General features: G+C 55.9%; 1 protein-coding gene across 3 annotated transcripts; it reads left to right on the top strand.

The window, feature by feature from the left end:
* Positions 1-7: 7 nt before the first annotated feature.
* Positions 8-27,170, top strand: KIAA1522 (KIAA1522 ortholog). Of its 3 annotated transcripts, none has more exons than XM_049617557.1 (7): positions 8-338; positions 20,597-20,767; positions 20,852-20,907; positions 21,201-21,324; positions 21,903-22,019; positions 22,111-24,675; positions 25,101-27,170. In XM_049617557.1, the coding sequence occupies exons 1-7, from the start codon at positions 104-106 to the stop codon at positions 25,121-25,123; spliced, it is 3,291 nt and encodes a 1,096-aa protein (XP_049473514.1). In that variant the 5' UTR covers positions 8-103; the 3' UTR covers positions 25,124-27,170. The 3 variants fall into 3 exon arrangements, with proteins under 3 accessions (XP_049473514.1, XP_049473515.1, XP_049473516.1); XM_049617558.1 differs by lacking the exon at positions 8-338 and adding an exon at positions 9,077-9,264; XM_049617559.1 differs by lacking the exon at positions 8-338 and adding an exon at positions 18,504-18,642.
* Positions 27,171-27,483: the final 313 nt, after the last annotated feature.

Below are 27,483 nucleotides of genomic sequence, written 5' to 3'. Positions count from 1 at the left end.
CGCGCGTCTCCCCGCGGCGGCCGCCTGCCCGCGCGCCCGCCCCGCGCATGGGTGCCCCGCCGCAGGGGGCCTGACCCCCGCCTCCCGGTCCGCCCGCCGCGCAATGGCGGCCCGCGCGCCCCCCGCCGCACCTGCGGCCGACGAGCCGGGGGGTCCCGGCGGCCCCCCGCGCAGGAAGAAGTCCCGCTCCGGCGCGTCCGGCCTGCGGCGCGCCTTCAGCTGGCTGCGGGGCAAGCGGCGCAAGAAGAAGGCGGCGGGGGCCGAGGGCGCCGAACCGGCCGCCCCCCGGGCCAAGAAGGCTGACGACAAGGCCAGGAGGGCCAAGGGTAAAGGCCGAGGTAAGGCGGCCGGGCACCTGGGCTGCGCGCCGGGCGGCGCCGAGGGTGCGGCCAGGGTGGCTCGGCCAGGGTGGCTCAGCCAGGGGTCCGCGACGCGTTGGAGGGGTGAGCCTCTAGGCACTGGGGCGCGGGGGGGGAGCGAAGAGCCCGGGGCTCAGCCCGAGCACCCCCGTTCTGCGCGCCCCACCCCGCCAGCATCGCCAAGAGTCAGCCCGGCCCCGTTCTGGAGAGAAGGGACCCCCGGCTGGGGCAGGAATCTCCTGGTTTAAGCAGGAAGTGCTGGCAATCTGGCTCTTGGGACGGTGAGGCAGTCCCCCTCCCCCAGGCTCACCCAGGTTCTGCCCTCTGCTGAGTCAGGGGGTCAGAGACTTGGCTCTGGCCTGGGGCCCATGGGAGAGGCAAGTGGCCTTGCGTCTCTGGTGGGGGTTCCTCCAGGTCTGGAAGGTCAACTGCACTCAAAAGGTGTTTCGGCCCCACAAAGGACCCAACGTGGGGCATAGCATGCTTTAGGTTCTTAACTGTGTTAGCTTTTCCCACCTGGCTCCCCTCACCACTCCCCTGGGCCAAACCGCAAACATCCACCTCCTGGGGTGGTGAGCTCACGGATGAGAATGAACCATGGCGCCCCTCCCCATCACTCCTTCCCCCAGGCCTGGTAGAAACATGCCAGTGTTGGAAGCGTGCTTACAGATGGGGGAAACTGAGGCCCAAATTAACGGAGAAGCTGTATCTGGGCTGTGATGGGTACTTAAAACACAACAGCCAATTCCCTGTCTGTGGGCTCTCTGGCCTGATGGATGGGCAGCCTGAGGGGAGGTGGGGGGGTGCGGATGGCTGACTTGGCTCATCCCTGCTGGGGTCACTTTTCTTTTGGGCACTTGCTTGGTTCTTTTCTCATTTCCCCCCTCTGTTTCTGTCTCCCGTTTGAGGGGTAGGGCATGAGTCTCTGCAAGAGGGTGGGGCTCCCTTGGGGCTTGCCTTGCTCCGAAGTCTACCTTCCCTGTGGCTCCTGCTGCAGTGCCAGAGGTGAGGAAATGGTGGTGTGTGCGGGCCCATCCCATCTGTGTTTACCCTCCCAGTGTCCTTTAACCACCTCCTCTGGAGGAGAATTAGAAGGAACATTTGAGGGGTCAGGAAGAGGGTGAAAAGCCTCTTGTGTGATTGCATCCGGCCTGATCTTCCTTTTGGATGAGGGCCCCGCTCCCCTTTGGCCCAGGCACAAATAGAAGTCAGGGTGCTGGGGCAGGGATGGCTGGGCCAAGCCCTGAGGGAGGGTTTGGGCGAAGGGTGTTTCCAAGGGCTCTGTACTCCCAACTGGATGCCCGAGTCTGTCCTAAGGCTGTCCCACTGGGATTCGGTCTGAAGTCATCCCCCTCTCAAGAGGGCTTGGGTCAGAACTGCAGCAGGATGGATTGTGGTCAGACTGTGAGGATTGGAGATAGAAAGCTAGTGGTGTACCCCAGGGAAGTGGACCCCTTTCCCCAGAGACCAGCCTGGAGGCAGGGGCTGGGAAAGCTGATCTATAAGTCCCTGCTCCAACCTCCTGGGGTATATCTGTCATTGCTTCAGTGGCTAGGCCTCCCCCTGCGTTGTGTTTGGTATCCAGTAGCACTGGGCTTTCTGGGCAGCAGTCGGCCTGATTTGAGCCCACGTGCATGGGAAACACCTCCCTGCCCCTGGCTGTTGTTTCCCCAGGTCTGGGGGTGGCCCTGGGTATGACTGGAGGAAGTCCTGCTCCATTTTGCTCCAACCTCCTATTATTCCAATTGTTTCCTTGTCACCTGCCTGGCCCAACTTCTTTTCTGTTTATGAAGACAAATGAATCCAATCTCTCTAATCTCCACTGGCACTGCTGATCAGGAAGGGGAAGCCCAAAGAAGGCTTAACTATTTCTGGGGAAAATGTTCAGAATGGAGACTGGGGAAAATGGGAAGGAGGAATATACGGAAAATTCTTGAGAGGTTAGGAGCTTTTGCTGGGAAGCTCCCCCATCCCAGTCTCTGAACCAGAGACCCCGAGATGCAGGTCATGGCTCCCCTAATCTGACTCCACTACAGTTAAGATGGGGAAACTGAGCTTAGAGTAGAATTTTGAGCACTTGTCTTCCAGGAATGCCCTGCACAGACTTAGAAAGAAAAGAGAGGAAATCTGACAATTATTGATTATTCTGAATGTGCCAGGAGCCCTTTATCCATTATCTCATTTGAGCCCATTTGCAGATGAAAAAATATTTGAGTCTCAGTGACAGTGAGTGCTGAATTTGCCCAAACTCGGATTTGAACTCAAACCATCTGCCTCTCCAACCGGTACCGTTTTCATAAATAAGACATACAGGTGGGACAAAGACCGGGGGTAAGGCTTAAAGATCTTTTCATCCAACCCATTCTACAGAAGGGAAAAGGTCCAGAGAGAAATAAGGGAAGTTGACAGAGTGGGAGGAGTATGAGAGTCAGGCAAATAAGAGTCCAGATCCTGGCTCAGTTGCTCGCAAGCCCTGTGATGCTGGGCAGCAACTTCTCTGTGGTCCCACTGATTCCATTACTGGCTCAGGGAAGACAGGGGACCTTCTCACAGGGGTGACCCTCTGGTTGGACGTTGCCTTGGTGGGTTTGTGACTCCAAGATTTCTGTCTCTGTATGATTCTCAAAAGAGGGGACATGAAAATTTTGTGAAAGTGAAGTTACCACAAAAATGCAAAGGGTTGCTATTAATCACCTGAGCTCTAAGGACCCAGTCTGGAGGGAATAGGCTCAGGGCTGACAGGACAACTCTGCTGCCCCTCCCAGGCTATGTGACACCAGCAGATTATTAAACCCGTCTAAGCCTCAGTTTCCTTATCTGTAAAACAGGGATAATAAATCCTGGCTTTACAGGGGTGTTTCAGGGACCCAATTAGATAACAGCCATGCAAGTGCTTTGTGAAGCTGTGGAGAAAGGTCTAGAGGGTAGCAAGTTTCTGCGGTTGTGATGCTGAGGACTTGGACATTAGCTGATCCATGTTTGGAAATCCACTCTTGGTTACGCCTCACATACCCATGGTGGTAGTGGTGATGATGATTGAGGCGGGAGCCACAGAAAGAATCTTACCTCTGCCCAACAAGAGGACTCAGGCATAAGAAAAAGTAAACAAATAAGAAGCCATATTTTCCAGAAATATCACCTGGACTCCAGACAAGTATGTGGGGAGGAAGTGTTTCTGGGACAGATGCCAGGACTGGAGCCCAAATAGATAATCAGGGGAGGCTCTCTGCAGAAGGTGAGCAGCGTAGAAGAGCAGGGTGCTGGCGAACTTGAAGAAGTAACAAGAAGGCTGCTCTCTGGCAGACCCTGGCTGGGCATCTTTATGAGTGTTTTCCCTTGTCCTCACAACAGCCTGAGAGGTGGGCAGTTATTACCATTTATAGGGGAGAAAATAGGTCACTCGGCTTCATTCATTTGAAAAAGACCTATCCTTTACTATGTAGTGTCAGGCACTGTTCAGGGTAACGTGGATACCTGGGACAAGACAGGCAAGGTCCCCACCTGCATGGAATGACAGAAGCACTCAGTCAGCCTCCAGAGGCCACACTCTCCAAACAAAACAGTATGAGGCTGGGTGTGTTTCTGACTCTGGAGAGGAGTACATAGGAGGATGTAGCCCTCCCGAAGAAGGTTACTCACGGGCAGTGGACAGTGGCCGGGTGGGGAGTGGGATCATTCTTGGGATCAGAGTTAGAGGACTTCAGTACTCAAAGAATTCAGGAGCCACCTTGCCGAGTCCAGCAGACTTCACCTGAAGAACTCTGGCCACTCACTCAGGGAGAACTGCCCTTGGTGTGGGGTTGTGGAGAGACTCCTGAGTTTGAGTTGTGCTCTGTACACGTTCTGTGGCACCCCATCGTGGGCCACACATGCCCCGTCATGACAAAGATGGGGTTTCATGGCCTCTGACAGCCTCTCTGGCTCTAGAATTCTGGTTTAAGGATGGGCTGGGGCCATGAGGGTGGGAGCTATGCTCAGGAAAGGAGAGGCTGCCTTTTGGCCGGTCATGTACAAGACATTGGGACCGAGTGGCCTAGATATTATAGTAAGGAGGGCCAGGAGAATAGTGTGAATAATGCCATCTCTCTCTGCTGAGGAAGGGGCCTGAGGAGCTCCAAAACAAAGTCAGGACCCTAAGGCACTTTGGGTAATGGACACTTTGCCTATCTAAGGACAGGAGAGTGTCTGTTTGCTTTTCAGTAAACATTCTATGTATTTCCACATTGCATGTGCCGTCTCCCCTACTTAGGGTGTGCATATCTTCACTTCTCTATCCACTGAACTCCTGCTCATCTCTCAAGGCCTGGCACCAGTGTTCTCATCTCTATGATGGCCCCCAGGGAACTTACTGCCTCCAGACTAGAACAGGGTGCTTAAGGGATTTGGAATTGGACAGTATATGTTTTTCTGGCCACCTTCTTGGGTAGGACATCTCAGTGTCCTTAGCCTGGGGCCTGGACCAATTTGTTAGGGGTAGGTTTCTCTTTGCTGTGGGATACGGCCAATGGGGGAGTGACTTCCTTAGAGGAATCTGGGACCACCTCCTCCAGGCCCCTGTGAAGGGATGGGCATTATCTGCCTTGGGTCCAGATGGGAGAGGGTGCCTCACTATTGTATTTCAAAATATTGATTAAGTATTTAATATTGGGTAATAAGTACCTATACTATGTGCCTGGCATTGTTCTGGGGATGAATGAGAGACAAGGTCCCAGTCCTCATGAACCTCACAATCTGAGGGAGGAACCAGACATGGAATAGGTAATGAAGGGTCAAGAAGTGTGACAAAGGAGGGAAGCACAGTGATCCCAGGGGAGATTAGGGACGGCTTCCCAGAGGAGGTGACATGTAAACAAAAATGGAAGGATGAAAGGAAGCTGGGGTTGAGGGATTTGCAGTGCTGGAATCAGGCAAGGCGCCTGCAAGGAGCTGGGGCCAGCTGCCTCTCTGGGTTCTATGGGTTGCAGGAATCACCATACCTCATAATTTTGAACACCCTGAGGGCAGGACTGGGTTGATGGTCCTTTCCCTCTGCACTGCCCAGCACAGGGCCTGGTGCAAAGTGGCTTTGGCTAATAGCTAGGTGATCTGATATGGGCCCCAGAGCATGGGCATCTGTGGATCCTAGATGCTCAGAGTTGATGGCCTGAGATGCTGCAGGCTGCCATAATAGCACATACAGATGGGCAGCTGAGGCCCAGAGGACGAAGTGTCTTGCTCAAGGTCACACAGCCAGCCAGCATTAAAGGTGGAGCAGGAACCCTCACCTGCCAGGCTGACCTTAGCTTCCCTACTCCTTTGTTCAGACTTCAAATGGAAAATCCAGCCCCAGAGAGGTGCCTCTACCAGGAGTGGGATGAGATGAGCAGGAAGCTGAGTCCAAGAAGGGCTCCACCCCCTCCCTTACCTCCAACACCTTCAGGGGCTCATTCCAGCTGCCTCTCCCTCTCCCTCCTGATGGAGGCCTCAAATCCCCACCCATGGCACACATCCCAGTGTTCTGGAAATCCCCTTCAGGCTAGGATGGGCCCTCCCCCCACTATTCTGTCCATCTCCTGCCCCTGAAGCAGGGCTGGCAGCAAAGTTTGCTGAACTGGGGTGGCTAAGCCCGGTGGCCAGAAAAATCTACACTCTTGTCAGAAAAGGACACAGGGAGAGCCTCCCCTTACCCAGCTGTCCCCTGGAAATCCCCGTCTCCCCAAACCTCAAAGCTGCCTCAGCTGCTCCTGGCCTGTCACATGCCCATGAAAACTAATGAGAGGAGGCATTGTATATTGTTTGGGCCACCGTGACGGTGGTGGGGCAGGGAGAGCAGGTATCCACACCTCCACCTTCTGTCAACATACCAGCGTACCCCAGCATACCCCACGGCCACCTCTAGGCCCTTGGCTGACTTGGGGGAGGAAGTAAGTTGGAAGCAGGTTGGAAGCAGCTACTATGGGCCGGAGGGGTGGAATCGCTGTTGGGTCTCTCCCATTAGTATACTCCACTGTCTCTGTGCTTTTGTGTTTACTGCCCCCAGGGGCTGGTTCATCAAGGGTTGTCAGCCCTACTCACAAGGTGCCCAGCCCTGTGATTGGCATGGAGGGGAGACAGACACAGCTCAGCTTGCAAAGGGTTTAAACCCCAAATTTTCTGGCACAGTGCATAATTCCCAGGAGGCTGCTGCTGGGGTCTGCTCCAAACAGGGCCCCCTGTCTGCTTAGGACACCCCTCTCCTCCAAGCCTCTAGCTAGGTGAGGTCTTCACCATGGTTCAAGAGAGTCACCAGGTGCTCAGCCCAGTGTTGTGGTTTCTAGGAGTTCTGGTCTTCCATACCAGCTACGTCTTCCCACAGTCCTACCCCAGGCTCTCTCATGCTCTTGGCTGTGGGCAGTACTATTTCTCCAGGATCCTGGAGCAAGCACAGCCTCTGTAGTGAAAGAACATAAGACTGGGACTCTCCTGCCGGTGCCTCTTCACCTTTCCCAGTACTTAAGTGACATCATCACCACCTTCCTCCGCGTCAGCGGGCCAGCCCCACCGTCTCTGCCTCCACCAGGTCCTGTTCAACACCGCACAGCAGACGTGCTGTGTGCCCGACACTGTGCTGCGTTTGGGGTTACTGAGAGGAGGGAGGCGATCACTGTCCCCGAGGAACTTGTTTTCTGGTTGGAAAGGGAGATACCACAACAAGCTGTTGTCTCGAGACGAGTGTTGGAATGGTGTTGCAGAGGGTGCTGGGGGGCCGTGAGGTGTGATCAGTTCTATCAGAGTGCAGCACTAGTGCCTGTGGGAGCACAGAGGGCTGAGCTGGGGGAGGAGGGCTGCAAGGAAGACTTCCTGGAGGAAGAGACTGTCCAGCGGGATCTTGAGGAAAATGGGGAATCCTCCAGGCAAAGGTGGAAGAGAAAGAAGCATGTGGGAAGGCTTGGAGGTGTGTATGGGTGTGTGTGTGGCAAGCAGTTTTGTGCAGCTGGAGCTCCGATGAGGGGTGTGGTGGGAGATGAGTTGACCTGGGGGCAGGGCAGTTACTGCAAAGCCTCCTGCAAAGGCCAAGGCACCTGCTACACTCCAGACGTCCTTTGAAGTTCTTTGCATACACCCTTGCTCAGCTTATGTCAAGAGATCTGGACGCTACCCTTGAGTGTTCTCTTTGCTCCTTCATACCACCTTTCTCCTTTATGGGCCCCATCTGTAAATTAGGGGAATTGGGCTAGCAGATACTCCGAGGTCTCCCAGCTTTGACGCCAGGACCCTCTTCTCTGCAAAGCGGGAACCTGGTGCACACATCTTGGTATATAGTGTATGCGTGATGAGTGGATGAATAAAATATAACCCCTCGGGGACTGCACTGTTGTTAATCGCAAACTCTTAGCAAGGCATGGACCTGAAGGAGGGTGGGGCTTGACTCCCCAATTTTGCAGGGAGGGACAGGGTGCCCTGGAGCCACTGGGCATAAGAGGCAGCTTGGTGCAGTGGACAGGCTTACCCAGGTGGCAGAAAGGATGAGCAATATGGGGATTAGAACTGAAGGCTCTGGGCTTCTAGCCCAGCAGTCTCTCTGCTACACCATGCTGCCCCTAGTAGGAGAGACAGGGCAGAGCGATGGTAAAGGAGAGTCACCACTTAGGCTGCTGAGCCCTGGGCACAAGGGCGTTTGTGAGGACACAGAGGTGAGGATAGCCTGGCGGCCTGGAAGGTTTTTAGAAGAGGTGAAGCGAGGCCTAGGTTTGAAAGATGAAGACTTGTATAAGGGGAGATGAGTGGGGGGCACACAGACATGAGTGGCCTCACATGTTTACCTATACACTCCATTACTTACACTCACAGACACAATGTGACAGAGCCTGCCACAGTTACGTAGGTGGGTACACAAAAGCGCATATCCAGATGTTTGAAAACAGACTCAGTGATATGGATAGATGCACACAGATGATTACACAGAGGAACCCACACGTTCAGGGTCACAGATATGTACACAGGTACACAACTACACAGCCACATTCAAGCATACAGTTACCAATGCCCAATTACATGCCCTCCTTCAAGGTTATGCAGAGGCACAGATAAACAGTAGGGGTAGTAGCATGGATCAGCGGATATTGGAGTCAGTCTGGGTTTGAGTCCTAGCTCTGTAGCTTACTGATGTTTGACTTTGGGCTAGTCATCTGACTTCATGGAACCCCTATTTCCCCATCTGTAAAACGGGGATGATAAAACTACCTATCTTATAAAATTGTTCTGTGGCATGAAAGCAGTTTATCAGAGTGCCTAGCACATAGTAAGCGCTATATAAAAGGATGCTGTTATTGAAACACTATTAAGACAGAAATACAGTCAGATCGATACATGTGTACACACAGGCACAGAGACAGGAGATACACACACAGACACGTGACACTCACGGGGTGGTGGCTGGTGGGCCCCAGCAGCAGCGGGGCTCCGGACCCCCCTTGTCTGGAGACCTGGCCCTCGTTCTCTGGGCGCCACTGCAGTCCTCAGAGAGGCGGCCGCTGGGCTGAGAAAGCTGGCGACCCGCCTGCCCCACCTGTCCACACCGGCCTTTCCCGAGCGCTCTGGGTGGGGTGGCTCAGCTGGTCTCCCAGGTCCCGGGAGGGGTGGAGCCTACGGGACGCGCGCCAGGCCCCGCCCCTCCACCGTCCCCGCCCCCGGCCCGGCCATTGGCCGCAAAGCCTGGAGGCGTGGCTGAGCTGGGGCTGGGGGCGCCTGCGGTGGCCGCCCGCGCGTCTCTCTGCTTCCCTCCCGGGGCTGCGGGCCCGGCGGCCGGGCTGGTTGGGCTGCGCTAGGGTTTCCGCGCCGGCTCCCGCGCCCGCCATGGGCAACTCACACCACAAGAGGAAGGCCCCCAGCGGCCCCCGGGCCCGCAGCTTCTGGCGGTTCGGGCGGTCGGCGAAGCGGCCGGCAGGTAGGGGCCGGGGGTGGGGGCGGGGCAGGCGGGGAGGAGGGTCTCCCTGCCGCAGCCGCCGCCACCGCTGCTGCCCCCTCCCGGGGCTTGGTGGGTGTGAGTGTGGGGGGCCGGGAATCCCCCGCACAGACCCCACCCCTCACATGCGCAAAGAGACACGCGTACATGCGAATACCCACGGGCGGGCACACGTCCATGTTCACAATTTACACAGTCACACACAACACCCACTCAAATGTACGGACATGCAGACGCAAAATCGCATACACGTTTACACCCACAGCGTCGTTGTAGAACGCACAGACCCTGAGACAGGTACATACACCTAGGTATACGGTTTACACAGCCACAGGAATTATACCACACGCGCAGATTCGCACACTCGCACACACACATCAGTCATGTAGGTACAGTTGCCCAGCGTCTTAGGCACATAGATGTACCCACGGGTTCAGAACTGCACAACCAACCAGACTCCCACACTCAGGCTCAAAGACCGACCCTAAGGCACTTTTACACACACACACACACACACACACACACACTCACACTTGTTAGCCCCCAACGGGCTGAAAGTTTGCAGGAGGGACGGGAGACAAAGGTGCAGGAGAGAAGCAGGAAACCAGGGGGCTGGAGACTATGGGCCGCCTCCATTTGACGTGATTGGGAGTTGGACTGGTTCTTTGGGCTCTCTCCCCACCCCCATCTGCGTCGCCGCTGCCTGTCGTCCCCCTTCCCCCTACCCGCGGTTCCCGTGGTCGCTGCCGCATGTCCCCCTTTCAGTGCAGCCACCGAGCTGGAACGCAGCCCTTCCCGGCGTGCTGCGGGATCCCTCCGCGGGTCACATTCCAGCCTCCAAGTGGGGGGTGGGTGGAGGGGGAGAATGGAGAAGGCTTCCAACTCTAGGGTTGGGAGATAGGATTCCTGGTTTTCCCCAGCAGGTGCGACAGTTCAGGGTATCCCCCAGAGTCCCAAGGGTTGCTGGAGGAGGGGCTGTTGAGGGTGGCCAGTTCCCTTACCTGGTGAATCCAGAGATGGGGTAGGGGCTGGGGGTTAGATCTGCTTTTCCCCCTGAGGAAGATAAGGGGATCTCCAACAGAGGCAGGTATTCCTTCTGGCCTTTGGGAGTGGAAGAATCTTGGAGAAGGTGGGGTGGGGTTCCTTTGGCTGTGGTGGGAGAATCCACCCATGTCTTCCCAGGGTGGCCCACATTCCTAGAGGTTCTGAAATGAGCCTGATGATCTCATCCCTCCACACGGGGGCAGGGGGTGACAGATAGAACCTGTGCTGGGAATTGGGGGGTCTGGATTTTCAGTGTGACTCTGGTATGGGCTCTGGTGACCTTGAGCAGATTGCTTTCACTCCTCTGGACCTCCTGGCTCCCACGGAAGGGCCTGTCTGTGAAATAAGGGGGGCATAGCTTAGGCGACTTCTGGGACCCTTACGGTTCTGTCTAGCGATTTTATGGATAGAGAAGGTGGGCTTGTCTAAGGTCATGTGCTAGTAGCGGTTTGAAGAATAACAGTGATGATCAAAATAACAGTAGGAAAAGGGTTAATTATGTTCTGGTAGACTCTGAGGATTCCTCAGAAAGTGGATTGATGAGAGACTCCAGGACCCTCCAGTAGTCTCCCTGTCCCAGCAATCCTGAAATCCATCTGACCACCTGTCTCTCTTAGATTCTGCACCAAGGGGTGGGGCTGGGGCTCTTCCCCGGCTTTCCCGTGGCCACTCTAATCTGATGGTTTCCTGAGAACCAACTGTGGGTGCTGACTTGTGACCATTTGTGGTAGGAGAGAGAGGGAGATGAGAGGACTAGGTTTACAGTCTCTTGCCCATTAGTCCCTGTGCTCTTACAGCTCCTGCTGCAACTCAGGCACCAACCAGGCTTTAAGGTGGTCCTAAGAAACCAGAAAGCAATGTCAAGACAACAGAGAAGTAAGTGTGGAGGCTGAGGAATATTCAGAAGGCTTTTGGGTTGGGGCTAGTTTTAGAAAACTGGAGAGATGGTCTTAATTTGGCCTTTGAAGAAACTACAGGGTTGGAGGGAGTCCTGATTGTTGATTAAATGAGAGAGAGATGACCAGGGATGCTCTTCAGCTCTGGGAAATGGCCATGAACAAAGGCAAGAGTTGAACCTGAGCATGGAGGCTGGAGAGAAAACTGGTTTAGGCTTCTTCCTTGTGCCTGGGAAGAGAAATTCCATTGTGAATGCAAACTTCAATCCCTTTGGTTTTACTTGTGCTGAGGATTGTTAAGGCTTCCTCAGCCTGGGCCTCTGCCCAGGTATGGGACTGGGGTTTGAGTACTTATCCATTTGATTCGTTTGTGAGAGGATGAGGGAAATGATGCAAGGCAAGCAGAGAGGGCAGGAGTCTGTAGACCATAGGGAGCCAGTGAAGGTGTTTGAGCAAGGGAGGAGCCTATGAAAGTGTTGTGTTGGGAAGATGGCGCCAGAACAGGGCAGGTGCAGGCAGGACAGGTTGGGGGGTGGAGCAGTGAGAGTGGAAGCTCAAGAGAGCAGTCTGGAGGCTGTTGCAGTAATCCAGGGGAGAGGTGGTGAGGTGAGGGCTAGGGACAGGGTGGGGGCTGTGGGAGTGGAGAGGAGTGGCAGTTGCAGACACACCGAGGAGGAGGCGGCAGAAGTGATAGGACCTGGGATTAATCAGATGTTGGGCGTATGGGCCAGAGAGGGCTGTGGAGGCTTAATGCTCCAGGCTGCTTTGCTGGGGGGGTTGGTGACAGAGATAATAACTCAGAGATAAAAATGAGGTTCTGTGCTAAACCCTTTCGTCAGTTAATTCATTTGTCCCCCAACAGGTATAGAAATAAGCTAGAAGCCATTATCCTTCCCATTTTACAGATGAGGAAGCTGGAGCTTAGAGAAGTGAAGTCGCTTGCCCAGGGCCACTCAGCAAGGAGGTAGCTTTGAGATTCAAACTCAAGCCTATCAAATTTTAAAGACTGTGCCCTTAATCAGTTTAGGAATAGATGGGTTCCTTCTTATGATTGAGGGGCCTGCAGGTCCTCTGGGCAAAGAAAGCCCGAGGCCCTGGGGGTTTGGGGAGCACAAGTGGAGGAAGCACTGTGGGAGAGGGGCAGGGGTTGAGGACAGAGCACCGAAGCCCCCCAAGGGCTCAGAGAGGGAGCAGGTGAGAAATGGAAGGAGAACTGAGATTCAAGGAATGGCTGGTCCATTGGATCGATGCCCTTGGATGAAAGGGAATGGTAAGGGTGGACAGGGAGAGGCCTTCTCACTGCTGGAAAGATACTAACCTGCTGGGATTGTTTGGCCTTGGATCTCAGGAATCCAACCACACCCCCAGGCCCACTGGCGTCTGGTCTTGGGAAGTTTGGGGGATTGGTGAAAGATGTGAATTGGGAGTCCGGGAGCATCCCCCACCATACCACCCTCCTCTTTTTTTTTTTTATTTTTTTATTTTTTAACATTTATTTATTTTTGAGAGAGAGAGAGACTGAACATGAGTGGGGGCAAGGGGCAGAGAGAGGGAGACTCTGAAGAGGGAGACTCTGAGCTGTCAGCACAGAGCCCGATGCCAGGCTTGAACCCAAGAACCGGGAGATCATGACCTAAGCCAAAGTCGGATGCTTAACTGACTGATCCACCCAGATGCCCCTGATCCTCCTCTTTTTCCCAGACCTTGTACTGTCAGGTTTATACACAGCCACCCCCTTCCCCTGCCCCCGTGGGATTTATTGTTTCCATCTTGCTGATCGGGAGATTGAGGGAATAGACTAAGTCATTGGGGGAGTCAGACCACCTGGAATTCCTTTCATCCCTCCCCCTACCTCTGTACTTGGAGCACCAGGGGTCTTTGGTAGGTCCCGCAGCTGGGAAAAGTCCTGTTCCTCTTACTCACCTACCCCCCAGCTTCTCCCTACATCTCCTCCCCCTTCCTGGGAGAGATTGTGACCAACAGTGTGTCTGGACTTGGTTGTGGAAGCCTTGGGCTTGCAGACAAGGGGCTGGCCCAGCCCTCTCTGGTCGCAGGGATCACCCCCCGCCCCCGCTGCTGCCCCAGGCCCTGACCCAAAGTGGGGGACACTACCCTCCTAGGGGCAGAGCCCACATGCTAAGGGACCTTTAGAGATCATTTCTCCGACCCTCCCATCTCACAGATGAAGAAACTGAGGCTCGGAAAAGGGCACGTACTGGCTCAGCATCATGCTGCAATTGAGGGGCAGTGAGAGCTCAAACCTTGAGGCTCTTGACTCCCAGGGCCCTGGGGTCTCTGGTCTGGGCTTGGAATTCCCTTCCCTCCCAAACGGGAGGATTAGGACTAAGTCACTGAGGAGCTGATAGGGAACTCTTGTTAAAGTGTCCCTTATCAGGCTTTATCTTAATAATGGTCCTTAAGGCCACTTGGGATTTGAAGAGAGCTCCGGCAGTGGGTGGGAGTGGAGGCCTCTGGTGGCATGGGAAGAACAGGATTTTGCAGCCAGTCAGAGCTGGGTTCACACACCCTGAGTCTGCCAGTTACTAGCTGTGTGACCTTAGGTAAGTCACTGACCCTGAGGGAGTGCCTCTGTATGGCAAGGGGGATTTAGTGAGATCATGTGTGTCTCAATCAGTTGGTACTATCAATACATGTGAGTTTATTATCCTGTTACCAGTAGAAAGGCAGAGGGGCCTGAGAGAGACCTTTACCCACCCCTACACCCTGGAGAGGCAGAAGCTCCCTTGAGGACCACACTTTGTGCTTACACTTGGTTGTGTGGCTTTGGCTTTCCCAGCTACTCCATGAGGTAGGTGTTGGTCCTTTACAGATAAGATTGAGGCCCAGAGAGGCTGATTCATTTGTCCAAGGCCTCTAATCCAGGCTTCCTGATTCCCAGGCTTTTCCCCTCTTGACTTCATCGTGGCTGCCTCTCTGCCATATATAAGGTAGGGATAATTGTGTCTTGAAGGAACAAAGGAAAGGGTTTTTGGAAATTGAGACTCGCACCCTGGCCCAGAGAGATTATTATGTCATTGTCAGGAGCAGATACTGACCCGGAAACTCATTATGACATTTATTAATATTATTGTAGCTAATTCCTCCCTGCACTACTGCTGGTTCCTGCAGCCGCCTGAGGCATGGGATCCTCCTCTCCTTGTTGGGGCACTCCCTGCCCCCCCATATTTATCTTAAAACCGGCCTGTCAGCTCTGCAGCTCTGCTCTAGGGCGGGGCTTCCCACTGAGGGGAGAGAGGAGGGGGATTTCCCTTCTGCAGAAGTGGGGTGCAGAGCTCCCCCTCTTTGGGCAGGGACTGAGGCTGCATGCAGCCCCCCTGATCCCTTAACTTCCTCGGACTTAGGACCATTGCAGTGTTGGGAGTGAGACCCAAGTTCCAGTGTGGGGTCAGCCACTTCCTGGTTGAGTGACCTTGAGCAAGTCACTTTCCCTGGAGCCTCCTTGTGCTCTTTGTGAAAAGGGAAGTCAGACATACCTTTCAGGTTTTTTGTTAGGTGTTCTGTGAGACTGAAGAGAAAGAGAAACTTCCACGTGAAGGTTTTTGTTATACTCATTTCCCTTTGTCTTGGAGAATAAAATCTCCATACGTTCTGGGTTCTGCTCCTGTTGGAAGGCCCTGGGTTGTTCACCAGTACAGAGGGGCTTAGGACCTCTGAACACCCTGAATCCTGGCTCCCGGGCCTGGCCAGTGGTCAAATGTGGTGAGGGAGCGGGGTCAGGCCCAGGCCTGGAGGGCTCCAGCTCCTGAGTAAGGCCACCTGGGCAGCTGTTCCCTCCCCCCCTCATTCCTCTCCCCTGAGTCAGGCCTGCCTGGCTGTGGGCGCGCCACCACCCCCGCCCCTTGCTCTGGAATGGGGCAGGTTGAGGCCTCACCCCATGGAGGATGTTGCCAAGACAGTGTGTACGCATGCGCACAAATGTGCCCTTGGCCTTGGGGGTTGGGGGCTCCCTCCCCCTTTCTTCCCTGTCCCCAAGCTCAGGAAAGCCCCACAGTGGTGGGTACATGCACCTGCCTTTGTGTACACACAGCCACCTGGCTGGGCCCTGCGTGAGTCTGCGGTCCTGCTCCTGTGTGAGGACACGGACTAGGGTGGCCTGGGTGTGCTTTGTGGACGTGGTCCTGCGAGCACCCACCTGTGTGTGGGGGGGGCCCAGTGGGACATTTTGGAGGTGCAGGCGCACATACTTCTGCTGGTTGGACTATATCTGAGCTCACGAACTTGCATGTGTGCTTCCTGGTGTGCCCTTCATGTTAGGGGGTGTGGCCGAGAGCAAGGTGTCTTCTCTGATCCAGGAAGCTTCCTTCCTCTGGCAGGTGGGGGAGGAGGGGAGGCGGAGGCTGCAGGCTGAGCCAGGAGCTTCAGCCCCAGGCTGCACCTCTGGACTGTGCCAGGGCAGAAGGCTCTAAATACAGCCTTGGGCAAGGTCCTTCCACTCTCTGGGCCCCAGTTTCTTTGTGAGGTCCCTGCCCTCCACTGGAGACTCTGGTTGCTGAGCTCCGCCCTAAGCAAGTCACAGGTGTGTGGACCCAAGCCTTGCCTTGCCTTGCCTTGCTTTGCTTTGCCTTGCCTTTCGAGGCTCAGAGAGGCCTCAGGCTCTGGCCAAGCGGTGGGTGTGGGGGGAGGGGTGTTGCTGGAGCAACCAGATGTTATCAAGTGTGAGAGCCTTGGATCCTCTGGGACTTTGCAGCTGTGGCCCTGACTGCCAGCTTGGGCCTGAGACCTTGAGCTGATGTTCCCCCATGCCCTGAGTGGAGCTCAGCCCTGAGTTTCCTTGGTTAGCGGGTAGCTGAGGATGACTGTGTCCTGTGTGGGTAAAGGCTTCAGTTTTGGAGCCAGCCAGGGCTTGGGAAGTCACCTAGCTCTCGGAGCCTCACAGGTCCATGATCAACAATGGGAGAGAATCCTCGAGAACCTGCCTCCAAGGGCTATTGTAAGATCCATGAGGGCAGAGACTGCCTTCCCCCAGCACCTGGCATTAATCACCCTAAAGTAATGAGGCCTATTGCTCTTCTCAGTCTGAGCGGGACTAATAAGGGGGCAGGTGAGTCTGGCCTAAGAGAGGGAAGAGGGGAGGCTGTGGCCAAGAAACTTCGAATTTCTGGGGATGAGAGGGTCCCTCAGCCCTTGTTCAGAGGGGAGATCGGGTTTGTAGCTGGCATGGCAGACAAAGCATAGCTTTTGGATTCCAGTTGTCCTGAGTGCAAATACCACCTTGCCCTTTCCCAGCTTGCCCCTTCTAGCCTCCATTGCGTCATCTGTAAAATGGGGACAAAAGGGCCTATTTCCAGGATGCCTGGGTGGCACAGTTGGTTAAGTGTCCAACTCTTGATTTCCGCTCAGGTCATGATCTCGAGGTCGTGAGGTCCTGAGGTCAAGCCCCGCATTGGGCTCCGCACTGGGCTCAGAGCCTGCCCAAGATTCTTTGTCCCACTCCCTCTGCCCCTTCCCAACTATGACAGCATTTTTTCGGTCTCTCAAAAAAAAAGTGCCCACTTCTTAGGATTGTTGTTTAGATTGAAGTGATTTGTGGATTTACATACTATCCAGCTGCATAAAAGTTTGTTTTCTAGAGAGCAAGGGCTCATCCTCTGAGTGGTCTGAGAGGTGGGGCAGCGAATGGGGAAGGGGCTGCAGAGGGGTCTTGCAGCATGAGAGCCACTGTGAATTCTTAGATCCTTAGGGGCTCAGAGAGAAAGGTGTGGTGAGAGAGGGGTGTCCTGAGGTTAAGTTTGGGGGACAGCACTTCACAGACTTTCTCTTCCACCTTCTCGGCTACTCTTTTTGGAGTTGCCCAGGGTATCTCTTAACACTGTTCCTACCCAGTTTAACCTTCATTATTGACCTCCTGGGGCTCTTTGAATAAAAGCCAGACTCTGCCATGGCCTACCGGGCCCCACCTCGACCTGGCTCCTGTCATTCTCTCCCTTGCTCACCGTATTTCAGCCCCACTGGCCTCCTTTCTATTCTGGGAGACAACCCCCCCCCAACTCCTGCCTCAAGGCTGACACTTCCTCTTGCTTCTGTCCCTAGGGCTCTGTGCCCAGCACTTGCCCTGGCGGGCTCCTCCTCCTTCGAGTCTTGGTTCCAATGTCCTTTCCTTAGAGAGACTTTCCTTGATGCCTCTTATAGGCACCCCCTTCTCTATCATAGCTTCCCAGTCTTCACTAATCTAAAATTATATTGTTAGTCTACCTCATTCATGTATTCATCAAATGTTTATTGAACTCACAGTATGTGACAGGCACTGATTTAGATGCTAGGGATGTACTGGTGACCAAGACAAAGTTCTCCATTTGCTATAGCTGTCAATACTAGCTCTATAAATACTGCTGATTGAATGAATGGGTACAACTGTCTTATAAAGAGGACTTATTGGCCTTGTTTCCATATGAGGTCATGACTTGTGTGTGATGGAGCTGGATTTGAACTTGAGCCCGACTTCCCTCCAGTTCCCTCCTCCCACCTTCCACTTTTACTGCCCTTAGCTGTGAGCTGGTTTCTTGGCTAGTTCTGTTCTCCCTACCTGGTGATTCATCAGAGTCACCAAGTCATAGAGTGAGGCCAGTGGGAAGGATCCTGGGCTGGAAGAGCAGGAGGGGGACGATGAAGCCTGCCTCTGCTGTGTGACCTTGGATAGTTCATAGTGCTTCTCTGGGCTGCTTCCACCTGACCAAAGTGGGAAGAAAGTCCCGAACATACACAGGAGGAGTTGTTCCCACCGGCCACTGTGTTTCTGCTCTGGGCATCTCCCTGGCTTCCTAGTACTGTGTCCTGGGCTGTGTCCCAGCGGCTTTCGCCGGTGAACTTGCCATCACAGGCAGTTCTGGGCTGCCTGGCTGCTCCACCTCTGAGTTCCTTCCCCAGGGAATTACCCTCACCAGCCAGGAGGACTTGGGGATCATGCCAAGTGTAGTTTAGTGGCTCTTCCACCCACCATCTGGCAGCTGGGACCCCTGCCATAGCTCTGGCCCCTGACGGTTTAGTAAAGGACTTAGGGACGGGTTAATGGTCTGCTCCTGGGACTGAGTGTCTTCAGCCCTGCTAGTCATACTCTCCACCAGAGCCGAGCATCTGCAGACTCGGGGCCTCAGTTTCCCCATGAGAATCTGGGATGGTTCTTGCTACGGCACTCCACTTGAGGGGCGGGGTCGGTGGGTGGGCGGGACCAGTGGCGCAGGTGGGAGGAGGACCTGGAGAGCAGCCCCTCCCCCTCCCCTGCCTGGCGCTGGCTCTGCAGCTGGGCGGGCGACTCGCACCACTCGGTGCTGGGTTACGGTGAAGGCGGCGCCCGGCGCTCCGGAGAGGTCGGAATAGGGGACGGCCCGAGTGGCGCCCGCAGTCATGGTGGTGTTCCTGGGCCGCCGCCTTCCGGTGCTCCTCGGGCTCTTTAAGAAGAAGGGTGAGTGGGTGTGGCTGGGGGGGGGCGTGGAAAGAAGGACCCCGACACCTCCATTTGCCAGAGCCTTCTGTAAAAAGGGGATCAAAGCCGGGGAAGGCTAATGGGTGGGGGATGGGGGGCAGTAATGAGGCCAGACTACCCTGTCCTCCCCTGTGCCTTTGTCCAGCGGCTTTTCCGCTGCCTTTGTCTGGGCCCTGCTTGGGTTTGGGAGGATGGATCCAGATGTCTCTGACCTTGAAGCCTGCAGCCCTTGGGTGAGACTGCCTCCCTTCAGGGGTACCCACACTGTACTGGGTACATCCCAGTACTTCAGTTCTGAGAGGCAGGGCACCCTCTTCCAGGTTAATCAGCATGTGTGGAAGGATGGGATGTGGGGAGCAGAGAAGAGAGAAAAGTAGTGCCCCTGGAATTTGGGGCGTGATCATTGAAACGTTGTTTAGAGGCCAAGGTGGAGCCCCTAGAGAAGTTTTGGAGTGCGCCTGCTTACTGCTTCTCTAGGAACTGGGCTTTCAGGCCTGGATTAAGACATGGGGGCCATGGTTTATCAGACTTTCGCCAGGGGTGGTGGGGGGGAGGCGGGCAAGCAAATGTCCTTGGTTGGAGTGTGGTCCAGGTGTCCCCTCTGGGAACCTGGAGTTTAGTCTTGGCTCTGATTTGCTGGATGACCGTAGGCAAGGCCTTTCCGTCGATCTTGTTTCCCCAACTTGTAAAATGCAGGGATTAGGTGAGACTCATCGGGATTGTTGGGAGACTTAGGAGCTCTGACCTTGTAGGGTTCCTGCAGGTTCCCTGGGCAGGAGCTGGCTGTTGAAGAGTGGGCCAGGGAAGAAGAAATGGGCAGGTGTCTGAGCTGAAGACCCTCATCCTGGGGTGTGGCCCTTTAAAGGGCTTGTTTTGTTCCTGCCCCTCTCTACAAGGTGCTGCCAAGGTCACATGACCCTCCCAGCGCTTTTGCTTATGTTGTGGGTTCCATTTAAAAGGGGGGCTGGGGCTGCAAACTGCTGACACAGCCCCCTATTCCCAGGATTAGATGACCAGCTTCCCCATGGGCGGGGCCTGTAACAGGATCCTTTGTAATGGATCCCTGGCTCCTTTGCACCAGGGGTTGGGGCCTCCAGGAGAGGGGGATGCCTGGGACTGTTCTCCCAAGAGAGGCTGGAGCTGCCTTGTCTGGGGCTAGAGGGGCCCGGAGGAGGGCCTTCTCCCCTCCCCTTCTTTCCTCTAAGGGATAGCCACATGGGTGAGTAGGGGACATAAGAGGCCATGTCCCTTATTTGTCCCTCCTACCAGGACTTCCTGGGAATTCTGGTTGTGACCTCTGAAAGCCCACACCCTTTCCTAGTGTCCCACAGTGTCTTCCTGGGCCTGGGCCAAGGGGGGTGTTTGAAAAGGGTGGTTTTTTTCTGTAAAGTAAAGCTCGGGGTGTGGAGACAAGACAGTGTATTTGCTACGGGCTATGTGTACACAGGGTGCCTTACATCGGTCCCTGTGTGACATGTGGATACACAGTCGTGTATGTACTTGGGTATTGTTTGTATATGTACAGAATGGGAACTGTAGCTGTTGTGTCTAGACCTAGGGGCTGGCTGTGTTCTCTGGAGGCCCCTGTGTTCGATGTTGGTTCCCAGATGTGTTTATACTGGGATGCTGTTTGTGTATGTCCTGAAGCCTGTGGGTGTTGTGTGCATATATGGTGGGCTTGTGTGCCCTGGGTATGGGGAACTTTGTGTGGTGTGGGTGCTCAGATGTGTACTCTTGGGTACAGTTTGCATATGTGCATGGGGGCTGTGTGTATCGCGTGTATAACTCAGAACCGTGGGTTGTGTCTACAGATTGGGGGAAGCAGGCCTTGCATGTGTGTGCAGGGACCGTGTGCAGTCTTGGGACTGGGGTGTGTTGTGGTGGAGCCTGTGCATCCCCAGGCCTCACTTCTCTTCCTCCTCTGTTCCGCTAGGCTCTGCCAAGGCTGAGAGTGACAAACGTCTAAGTGTGGGGTCCGGCCAGGGGCCGGGGTCTGTAGTGGATGAGCACCAGGACAATGTCTTCTTCCCCAGTGGGCGACCGCCTCACCTCGAAGAGCTGCACACGCAAGCCCAGGAGGGGCTCCGTTCCCTCCAGCACCAAGGTAGCCTTCACTTCCCCTCTAGTATCCCTCTTAGCTCTCCAAGGTCAGGGACCTAGCCCGACACACCTTTCTGGTGTCTTCCAGAAAAACAGAAACTGAATAAAGGTGGTTGGGACCATGGAGACACCCAGAGCATCCAGGTGAGCTCTGCCCCCAGCTCAGTCCTGACTCTGCTTTTCCCTTCCTGCTGAATCTCTGGCAAGTATGGTCTTTGAACCCTTTTGGATCTCAATTTCCTTTTTGTATCACGAAGGGCTGGACTAGATGACCCCTCAGGGCTAGTCCAGCTGACAACCCGCTCAGTGCTAGGTGAAGCTGGGGAGAATCCAAGTCAAAAGTTCCAAAGGGAAGCCCTGAAGAGGCGACAGCAGAGGCCCACGTAGGCCTCTGGGATGTCTGAGGCCAGGGCCTGATCTCCTTCTTCCCTCAACAGTCCTCCCGGATGGGGCCAGATGAAGACAGCATCTCTTTCTGCAGCCAGACCACATCCTACACGGCTGAGAGCTCCACAGCAGAGGACGCTCTCTCCATCCGCTCAGAGATGATCCAGCGCAAAGGTGTCTGCTCACCGGCCAGGATTCCCGGCGGGGGAGGGGGCAGTGGGCACTACCTCGGTCCCAGCACCTGCTCCTTGCCCCATTTCCTCTTCATCTGGCATTTCCAAGGCTCTGTGAGTCAGTGAATCCAGGAAACACAGTATCCTGCGTTTTTCTTGGAGACTCACCATGCACATTAACTGCAAAGCAGGACAGTTAGGAGTCAGGAGACCTGGGTTTGAGCCTGGTGTTGCTGCTTCCCAGCTGTGTGACCTTGGGCCAACCCTTAACCACTCTGATCTTTGGTTTGATGTTCTATAAAAATGAGGTTAAGAGTACTTACATTATTGGAACGAGTGCCAAGTGTTCAGCATGCTAACACATAATAATTGTTCACTAAGTGGAAATTATCACTGGAAATGATCAGCCTTCTAGAAAAGAAGTGTTTAGCTTTGTTTAACCTAGCTTGGCCCACGCCTCCTTGATTATGGAAATCTTTTTTTGCAGAGCACTGATTAGTGATTCCACAGAAGTAGTGCTCTGCAAAATGTGTCCTGAGACCTGCTCTAACGGTTTCTCTCCCCTGGACTGGCCCCCAGGGTCCACCTTCCGACCCCATGACTCATTTTCCAAATCGTCCGGGAAGTCGGGGCGGCGAAGGCGCGAGAGGCGGAGCACGGTGCTGGGACTGCCGCAGCACGTGCAGAAGGAACTCGGTGAGCCTGGCGGGGAGGAGGGCAGCGGTGGTGAGTCGGGAGCTCTGGCTGAACCCTCCGCTGACCCCCCGGTCCTCCCTGTCCCTCGCAGGTCTGCGGAACGAGCGTGAGGCACCAGGTACCCCTCGGCCTCCTGGTCCTCGGGATGCCGTCCGCATCCCCACGGTGGATGGCCGTCCAGCGGGCCCGGCCTCAGAGACAGGGGCCCGGGTGTCCCTGCAGGCGCTGGAGGCACGGGCCCAGGCCGGTGCCGAGGCCGAGGCCATGCTGCAGCGCCACATCGACCGCGTCTACCGGGATGACACCCTCGTTGGGCGGTCCACAGGAGCCCGGCCCCCGCCGGTGACACGGCCCATGTCCTTAGCGGTGCCCGGACTGACAGGAGGGGCAGGGCCTCCAGAACCCCTGAGCCCAGCCATGTCCATCTCGCCCCAGGCCACCTACTTGTCAAAACTGATTCCGCATGCTGTCTTGCCGCCCACGGTGGACGTGGTGGCCCTGGGCCGCTGCAGCCTGCGCACACTGAGCCGCTGCAGCCTGCTGTCGGCCAGCCCGGCCTCTGTCCGCTCGCTGGGCCGCTTCTCCTTGGCCTCCAGCCCGCGGCCCCGCAGCCGCCATCCTTCCTCCTCCAGTGACACCTGGAGCCACTCTCAGTCCTCTGAGACCATCGTGTCTGATGGCTCTACCCTCTCCTCTAAGGGTGGCTCTGAGGGTCAGCCCGAGGGCTCTCTGGCTAGCAGTAGCGTGGCACCCCCTCCCCAGGGGGGCAGTGGGAGGGGCTCTCCCAGCGGGGGCAGCACCGCCGAGGCCTCCGACACTGTCAGCGTTCGGAGCAGTGGGCAGCTGTCCGGCCGGAGCGTGTCCCTCCGTAAGCTGAAGAGGCCCCCCCCACCTCCCCGCCGGACCTACTCACTCCATCAGCGGGGCTCAGCAGCACCCGACGGGCCCTTGGGGTTGCCGCCCAGGCCTGAGCGGAAGCAGCAGCAACAGCTGCCTCGGCCACCCACCACTGGTGGGGCAGAAGGGACGGGGGCAGCTCCGTGTCCCTCCAACTCAGCAGGCACCTGGGTGCCTGGCTTGTCTCCAGGTGGCTCCCGGCGTCCCCCACGCTCCCCAGAACGGACGCTCTCACCCTCCAGTGGGTACTCGAGCCAAAGTGGTACTCCTACCCTCCCTCCTAAGGGTCTAACAGGGGCCCCTGCTTCCCCAGGCAAGGCCCAACCCCCTAAACCAGAACGTGTCACTTCCCTTCGTTCCCCTGGGGCCTCTGTCTCTTCTTCCCTCACGTCTCTATGTTCCTCATCCTCTGACCCAGCCCCCTCAGACCGGTCTGGTACACAGATGTCGACTGCCCTGGGTGACAGGTTTGCCATACCTCCTCACCCCAAGGTGCCCGCCCCTTTCTCCCCACCCCCTTCCAAGTCCAAGAGTCCTAAACAAGCTGCCCCCGCTCCTGCCACTCCTGCTGTGGTCCCCGGGCCGGTCTGTACTGCTGATGTGAGTCCCGAGCCCCCACCAACTCCGCAGACCTCCCTGACCCCGCCACAGGAGTCACCCAGTGCCTCCAAAGACCAGTCACCCCCACCGTCCCCACCCCCATCTTATCATCCTCCGCCCCCACCCACTAAGAAGCCTGAGGTCGTTGAGGCCCCATCTGCTCCAGAGACTGCTGAGGAGCCCCTCCAAGACCCCAACTGGCCCCCACCCCCGCCTCCTGCACCGGAGGTGCAGGACCTTTCCATGGCTGACTTCCCCCCACCTGAGGAGGCCTTTTTCTCTGTGGCTGGCCCTGAGCCTGCAGGCCCTTCAGGCCCCCCAGAGCCTGTTAGATCCCTGGCTGCTTCATCCTTCTCAGTTGCTGTCTCTTCCCAGAGCCAGCTTCACGGTTCCCCAGACCCTCCTCCGGCTCCACCAGCCCCACCTCCAGCTGGTTCTGTCTCGGGGCTTTTGGCCAAGCTCCCACGGAAGGAACCGGTGGGCTGCAGCAAAGGCAGCGGGGTTCCCAGGGAGGATGCTGGCGCACCCCTGGTCACGCCCTCACTCCTGCAGATGGTTCGGCTGCGCTCTGTGGGCGCTCCTGCGGCTGCTGCAACCCCGGCCTCCGGGCCGTCAGCCCCCCAGAAGCCGCTACGAAGGGCCCTGTCAGGGCGGGCCAGCCCAGCGCCTGCCCCCTCCTCAGGGCTCCATGCTGCTGTCCAACTCAAGGCCTCTGGTCTGGCTGCCAGCAAGGACGCTGCGAGTGCCCAGCCCAATGGACCGCCTGAGGTGGAGCCACGGTCTCCCCAGTCCCCTGCCTCTATGGCCAGCTTCATATTCTCCAGGGGCACCAAGAAGCTGCAGCTGGAGAGGCCAGTGTCCCCTGAGACCCAGGCTGACCTCCAGCGGAATCTGGTGGCCGAACTTCGGAACATCTCAGAGCAGTGGCCACCCCAAGCCCCAAAGAAGCCACCTAAAGCTCCCCCACCCGTGGCTCGCAAGCCCTCTGTGGGAGTCCCGCCATCCACCTCGCCCAGCTTTCCTCGGGCTGAGTCCCTTACTGCTCCTCCCACCAACGGGCTCCATGCTGAAGACAGGACTAAGGGGGAGCTGGCGGAGAATGGAAGTGTCATGCAGCTGGTGGGCCTGGAGGAGCAGAAGCTGGGCCCACCTGGCTCAGGTACGGTGGGTGGGGGTGGGGGTGGGTCCCCATCACTGGTGTTGGGAAGCAGGTGTCTGAAGTCCCACTACTGGGAATTTGTTACTGGATCTTTAAGATTTCCCTGGTCTCAGGCTGCCTGGGAAGGGTGAGCGATCACCGTTGATAAGCTAGTGAAGGAGCATGGTATGTAGGGCTTTGAAGTCAGACCTACTGAGTTTGAACTCCAACTTTGCCATTTTATCTACCCATCCTGGCCTTAAGTTCCTCACCATAAAGTGCAGGGCAGTGATGCCTACATTAGCATGTCAGAGGTATTGTTTGTAACACATCTAGCTGCTGGCATCGGTCAGTTTAGGAGGTGAGGATGTGCCTTGGGCTCTTAGTAGCCAGAACTAAGCCAAGAGGCCCCTTGCTGAATGTCCCTTCTTTTCCCCCTGCCGCAGACCCACAGAAAGAGCTGGTCTGACCGCCAGGCACCTCACTGGCACGGCTGACCCATCCCAGGAATACAATCTCAGGGACCTGAGCAGCTCCAAGGATGAGACGATACGGCAGACACTTAACCTAGTAGAGAGGATGCCTGCAGCCTTAACGTTCACAGCCTTCGATATTTATGCAAGCCTGGTGTTGATCCTGCCCTCCAAGTCATCCAGCTCATGCCTTTTCCTCCCTGGATGGATTCCCCTCTGGCAGCTGCTGCTTGTCTTGGCCTTAGCCTCATCTTGAAGGAGGTAGCTGGTGGGAGTGGGTGGCTGCGCCCCCTGCTGGCCCTGAGGCCACACGGTTGGGAGGAGAGCGCCTCACGTGAATTTTTCCTTTCCTTCCCCCCCCCCCCCCCCCCCCCCCCCGTGTCCAAATCATGCACACACTGTAGTCCGGAATCAAAGCACTTTTGACAAGTGGCTGCATGTCCATCCTCCAGGGCCCATGAAGCCTCATTCTAAGGGCCTGTTTACATGGCGGCAGCATCAGTCCCCGGTAGCCAGCCCATAGCTGGGACCAGTCTGCTCCCTCCGATCCAGTTTGCTCATTTCCTAGTTCTTGGAGGTGGGCGAGTCATTGTATTCCCACAGATTTCTCCAGGCTGGAGGTAGGAGCGGGGCTGTGGAATTCCAAAGCACAAAAGGGGCAGCAGGGGTTAGCCTTCCTGTGCCTCAACTGACCACCAACCACCTGCCTTCCAGTTCTGCCAGGTGCTCCATGCAGGGGACGAGAAGTGGGGACTGCCTGGGCCCAAATGAGGGAGGTGGTGGGAGGGAGAAGAAGAGAGGAGGTCCACAGGCTCTGTCCTCAGAGAGTGGGAGGACAGAACAGGGAGGCCTCTCAGCGGGCACTTGGTAATGCCAAGCATCTGCCCCTTGTTTCACTTGATCAGGTTGGGGTGGGCAGGCAGACGCAACGCTTCAGAGGCAGGAGCCCATGGGCTGTGGCGAAGCTGTGTCCCCTTCAGCTGTGCAGGAAGCCCTGAGGGAGGCAGGTGGAGGGTCTGGCCAGGGGAGCGCTTATTTGGACAGTGGGCCCAGACCTGGCCCTACAGATTACATTCTCTGACCTTTCTCTTTACTCGGTGCATGTTCTTTCTGCAGCTGCCTTTCAGCACAGGTGGTTTCACTGGGGGGAGCTGACGCTGAGTGACAAGGATGGGAAGGAAGCCAAAGGTGCATTCTATTCCAGACTCTTCCCTAGTCAGTGAAGGGGGTTCAGTGCTCCTAGGGAGCAGGCTGGGCGATTGCCCCCTGGCCATCAGCTTCTGCTACTGAGGTCTCCTCTAGGAATTTTAATGACCTATTTTCAGCCTGTGCCTCCTATCTAGGTAAGCTGGCTTCCCCACTGGCCCCGGTGCCTCCCTTCACAGTGGTGTGACTGCCACCAGGGCCACCCCTTCTGGCCTGATCCTCTTTCCTCAACAGTGACTTGGGCTTGAGGAACCTCACTTTCAGCTGCTTCTGTGGAGAGGCTGAACCCCTCCCAGAACCAGAGCTGGGAACACAGGGGATGTGGTACGAGAGCCCAGGTTCCTGGGGCCCTCCCTCACTGCGGTCTTCTCCCTGTGGCTGTAAACCAAGGTTTCCCTTGCCCTTTGGGTAATGGAGAGCGGCTGCTGGGTACATGTCGCACCTGTCCAGTGAGCCGGGGAAAGAGGAGAGTCAGGATGCACTGCTTTGCTCAGAGCTCCTGACCAGCCCCCTGGGAACCAAGACCAGGCCAAAGCCTCCACGAAAGAAACCTGGCCCTGGCAGCAGCCTTGGAGCTGTTGGAGATGGAGATGGGAGGGAGCCCAACTTCTGTGTCTCTTCCCCGCCCCCCCCTTCCCCCCCAACGTTACTTGAGCTCCTTATCCTCAGTTAGAATCTTCTGAGCTTGTTTCCCCACTGGGTGGGACAGAGTACAAAGGAGAAGGGAGGATCTAGAAGAGGCAACCCTTCTTTGTCCTCTGGGGTAAATGAGCTTGACCTAGTGCAAATGGAGAGACCAAAAGCCTCTGATTTTTAATTTCCATAAAAATGTTAGAGAGAGAGAAGTATATATATATATTTCTTTAAATTTTTGAGTCTTTGATATGTCTATACAAACAAATCCATTCCCTCTGCCCTGAAGCCTGAGTGAGACACATGAAAGAGCTGTGTGTGTGTTTCATTCAAAGGTGTTAATTAAATGATTAAAACGTGGCTGTGGTTTGCTGTTTCTTAATGGAGGGACAGGGTGGTGGTCTGGGCCCACTATTATGAGAGAATGTTCTTTCTGCCTCCTGTAAGCACTGGACCCCAAAGTGGGCCTCTTCTGCTTTTATCACGAAGGAAAAGTCAAAGTGTTGGTCATCCATCC

This window comes from Panthera uncia (assembly GCF_023721935.1).
Source record: "Panthera uncia isolate 11264 chromosome C1 unlocalized genomic scaffold, Puncia_PCG_1.0 HiC_scaffold_4, whole genome shotgun sequence".
In the NCBI taxonomy this organism is placed as follows: domain Eukaryota; kingdom Metazoa; phylum Chordata; class Mammalia; order Carnivora; family Felidae; genus Panthera; species Panthera uncia.
This window is presented reverse-complemented; position numbering and strand designations above follow the sequence as displayed.

Bases quoted from the DNA above. Each gene is read 5' to 3' on its own strand.
- KIAA1522 (XM_049617557.1), top strand. From the start codon at position 104: ATGGCGGCCCGCGCGCCCCCCGCCGCACCTGCGGCCGACGAGCCGGGG. The intron at 20,908-21,200 runs GTGAGCTCTGCC...TTCCCTCAACAG, and splicing joins GAGACACCCAGAGCATCCAG to TCCTCCCGGATGGGGCCAGA. The intron at 24,676-25,100 runs GTACGGTGGGTG...CCCCTGCCGCAG, and splicing joins GCTGGGCCCACCTGGCTCAG to ACCCACAGAAAGAGCTGGTC.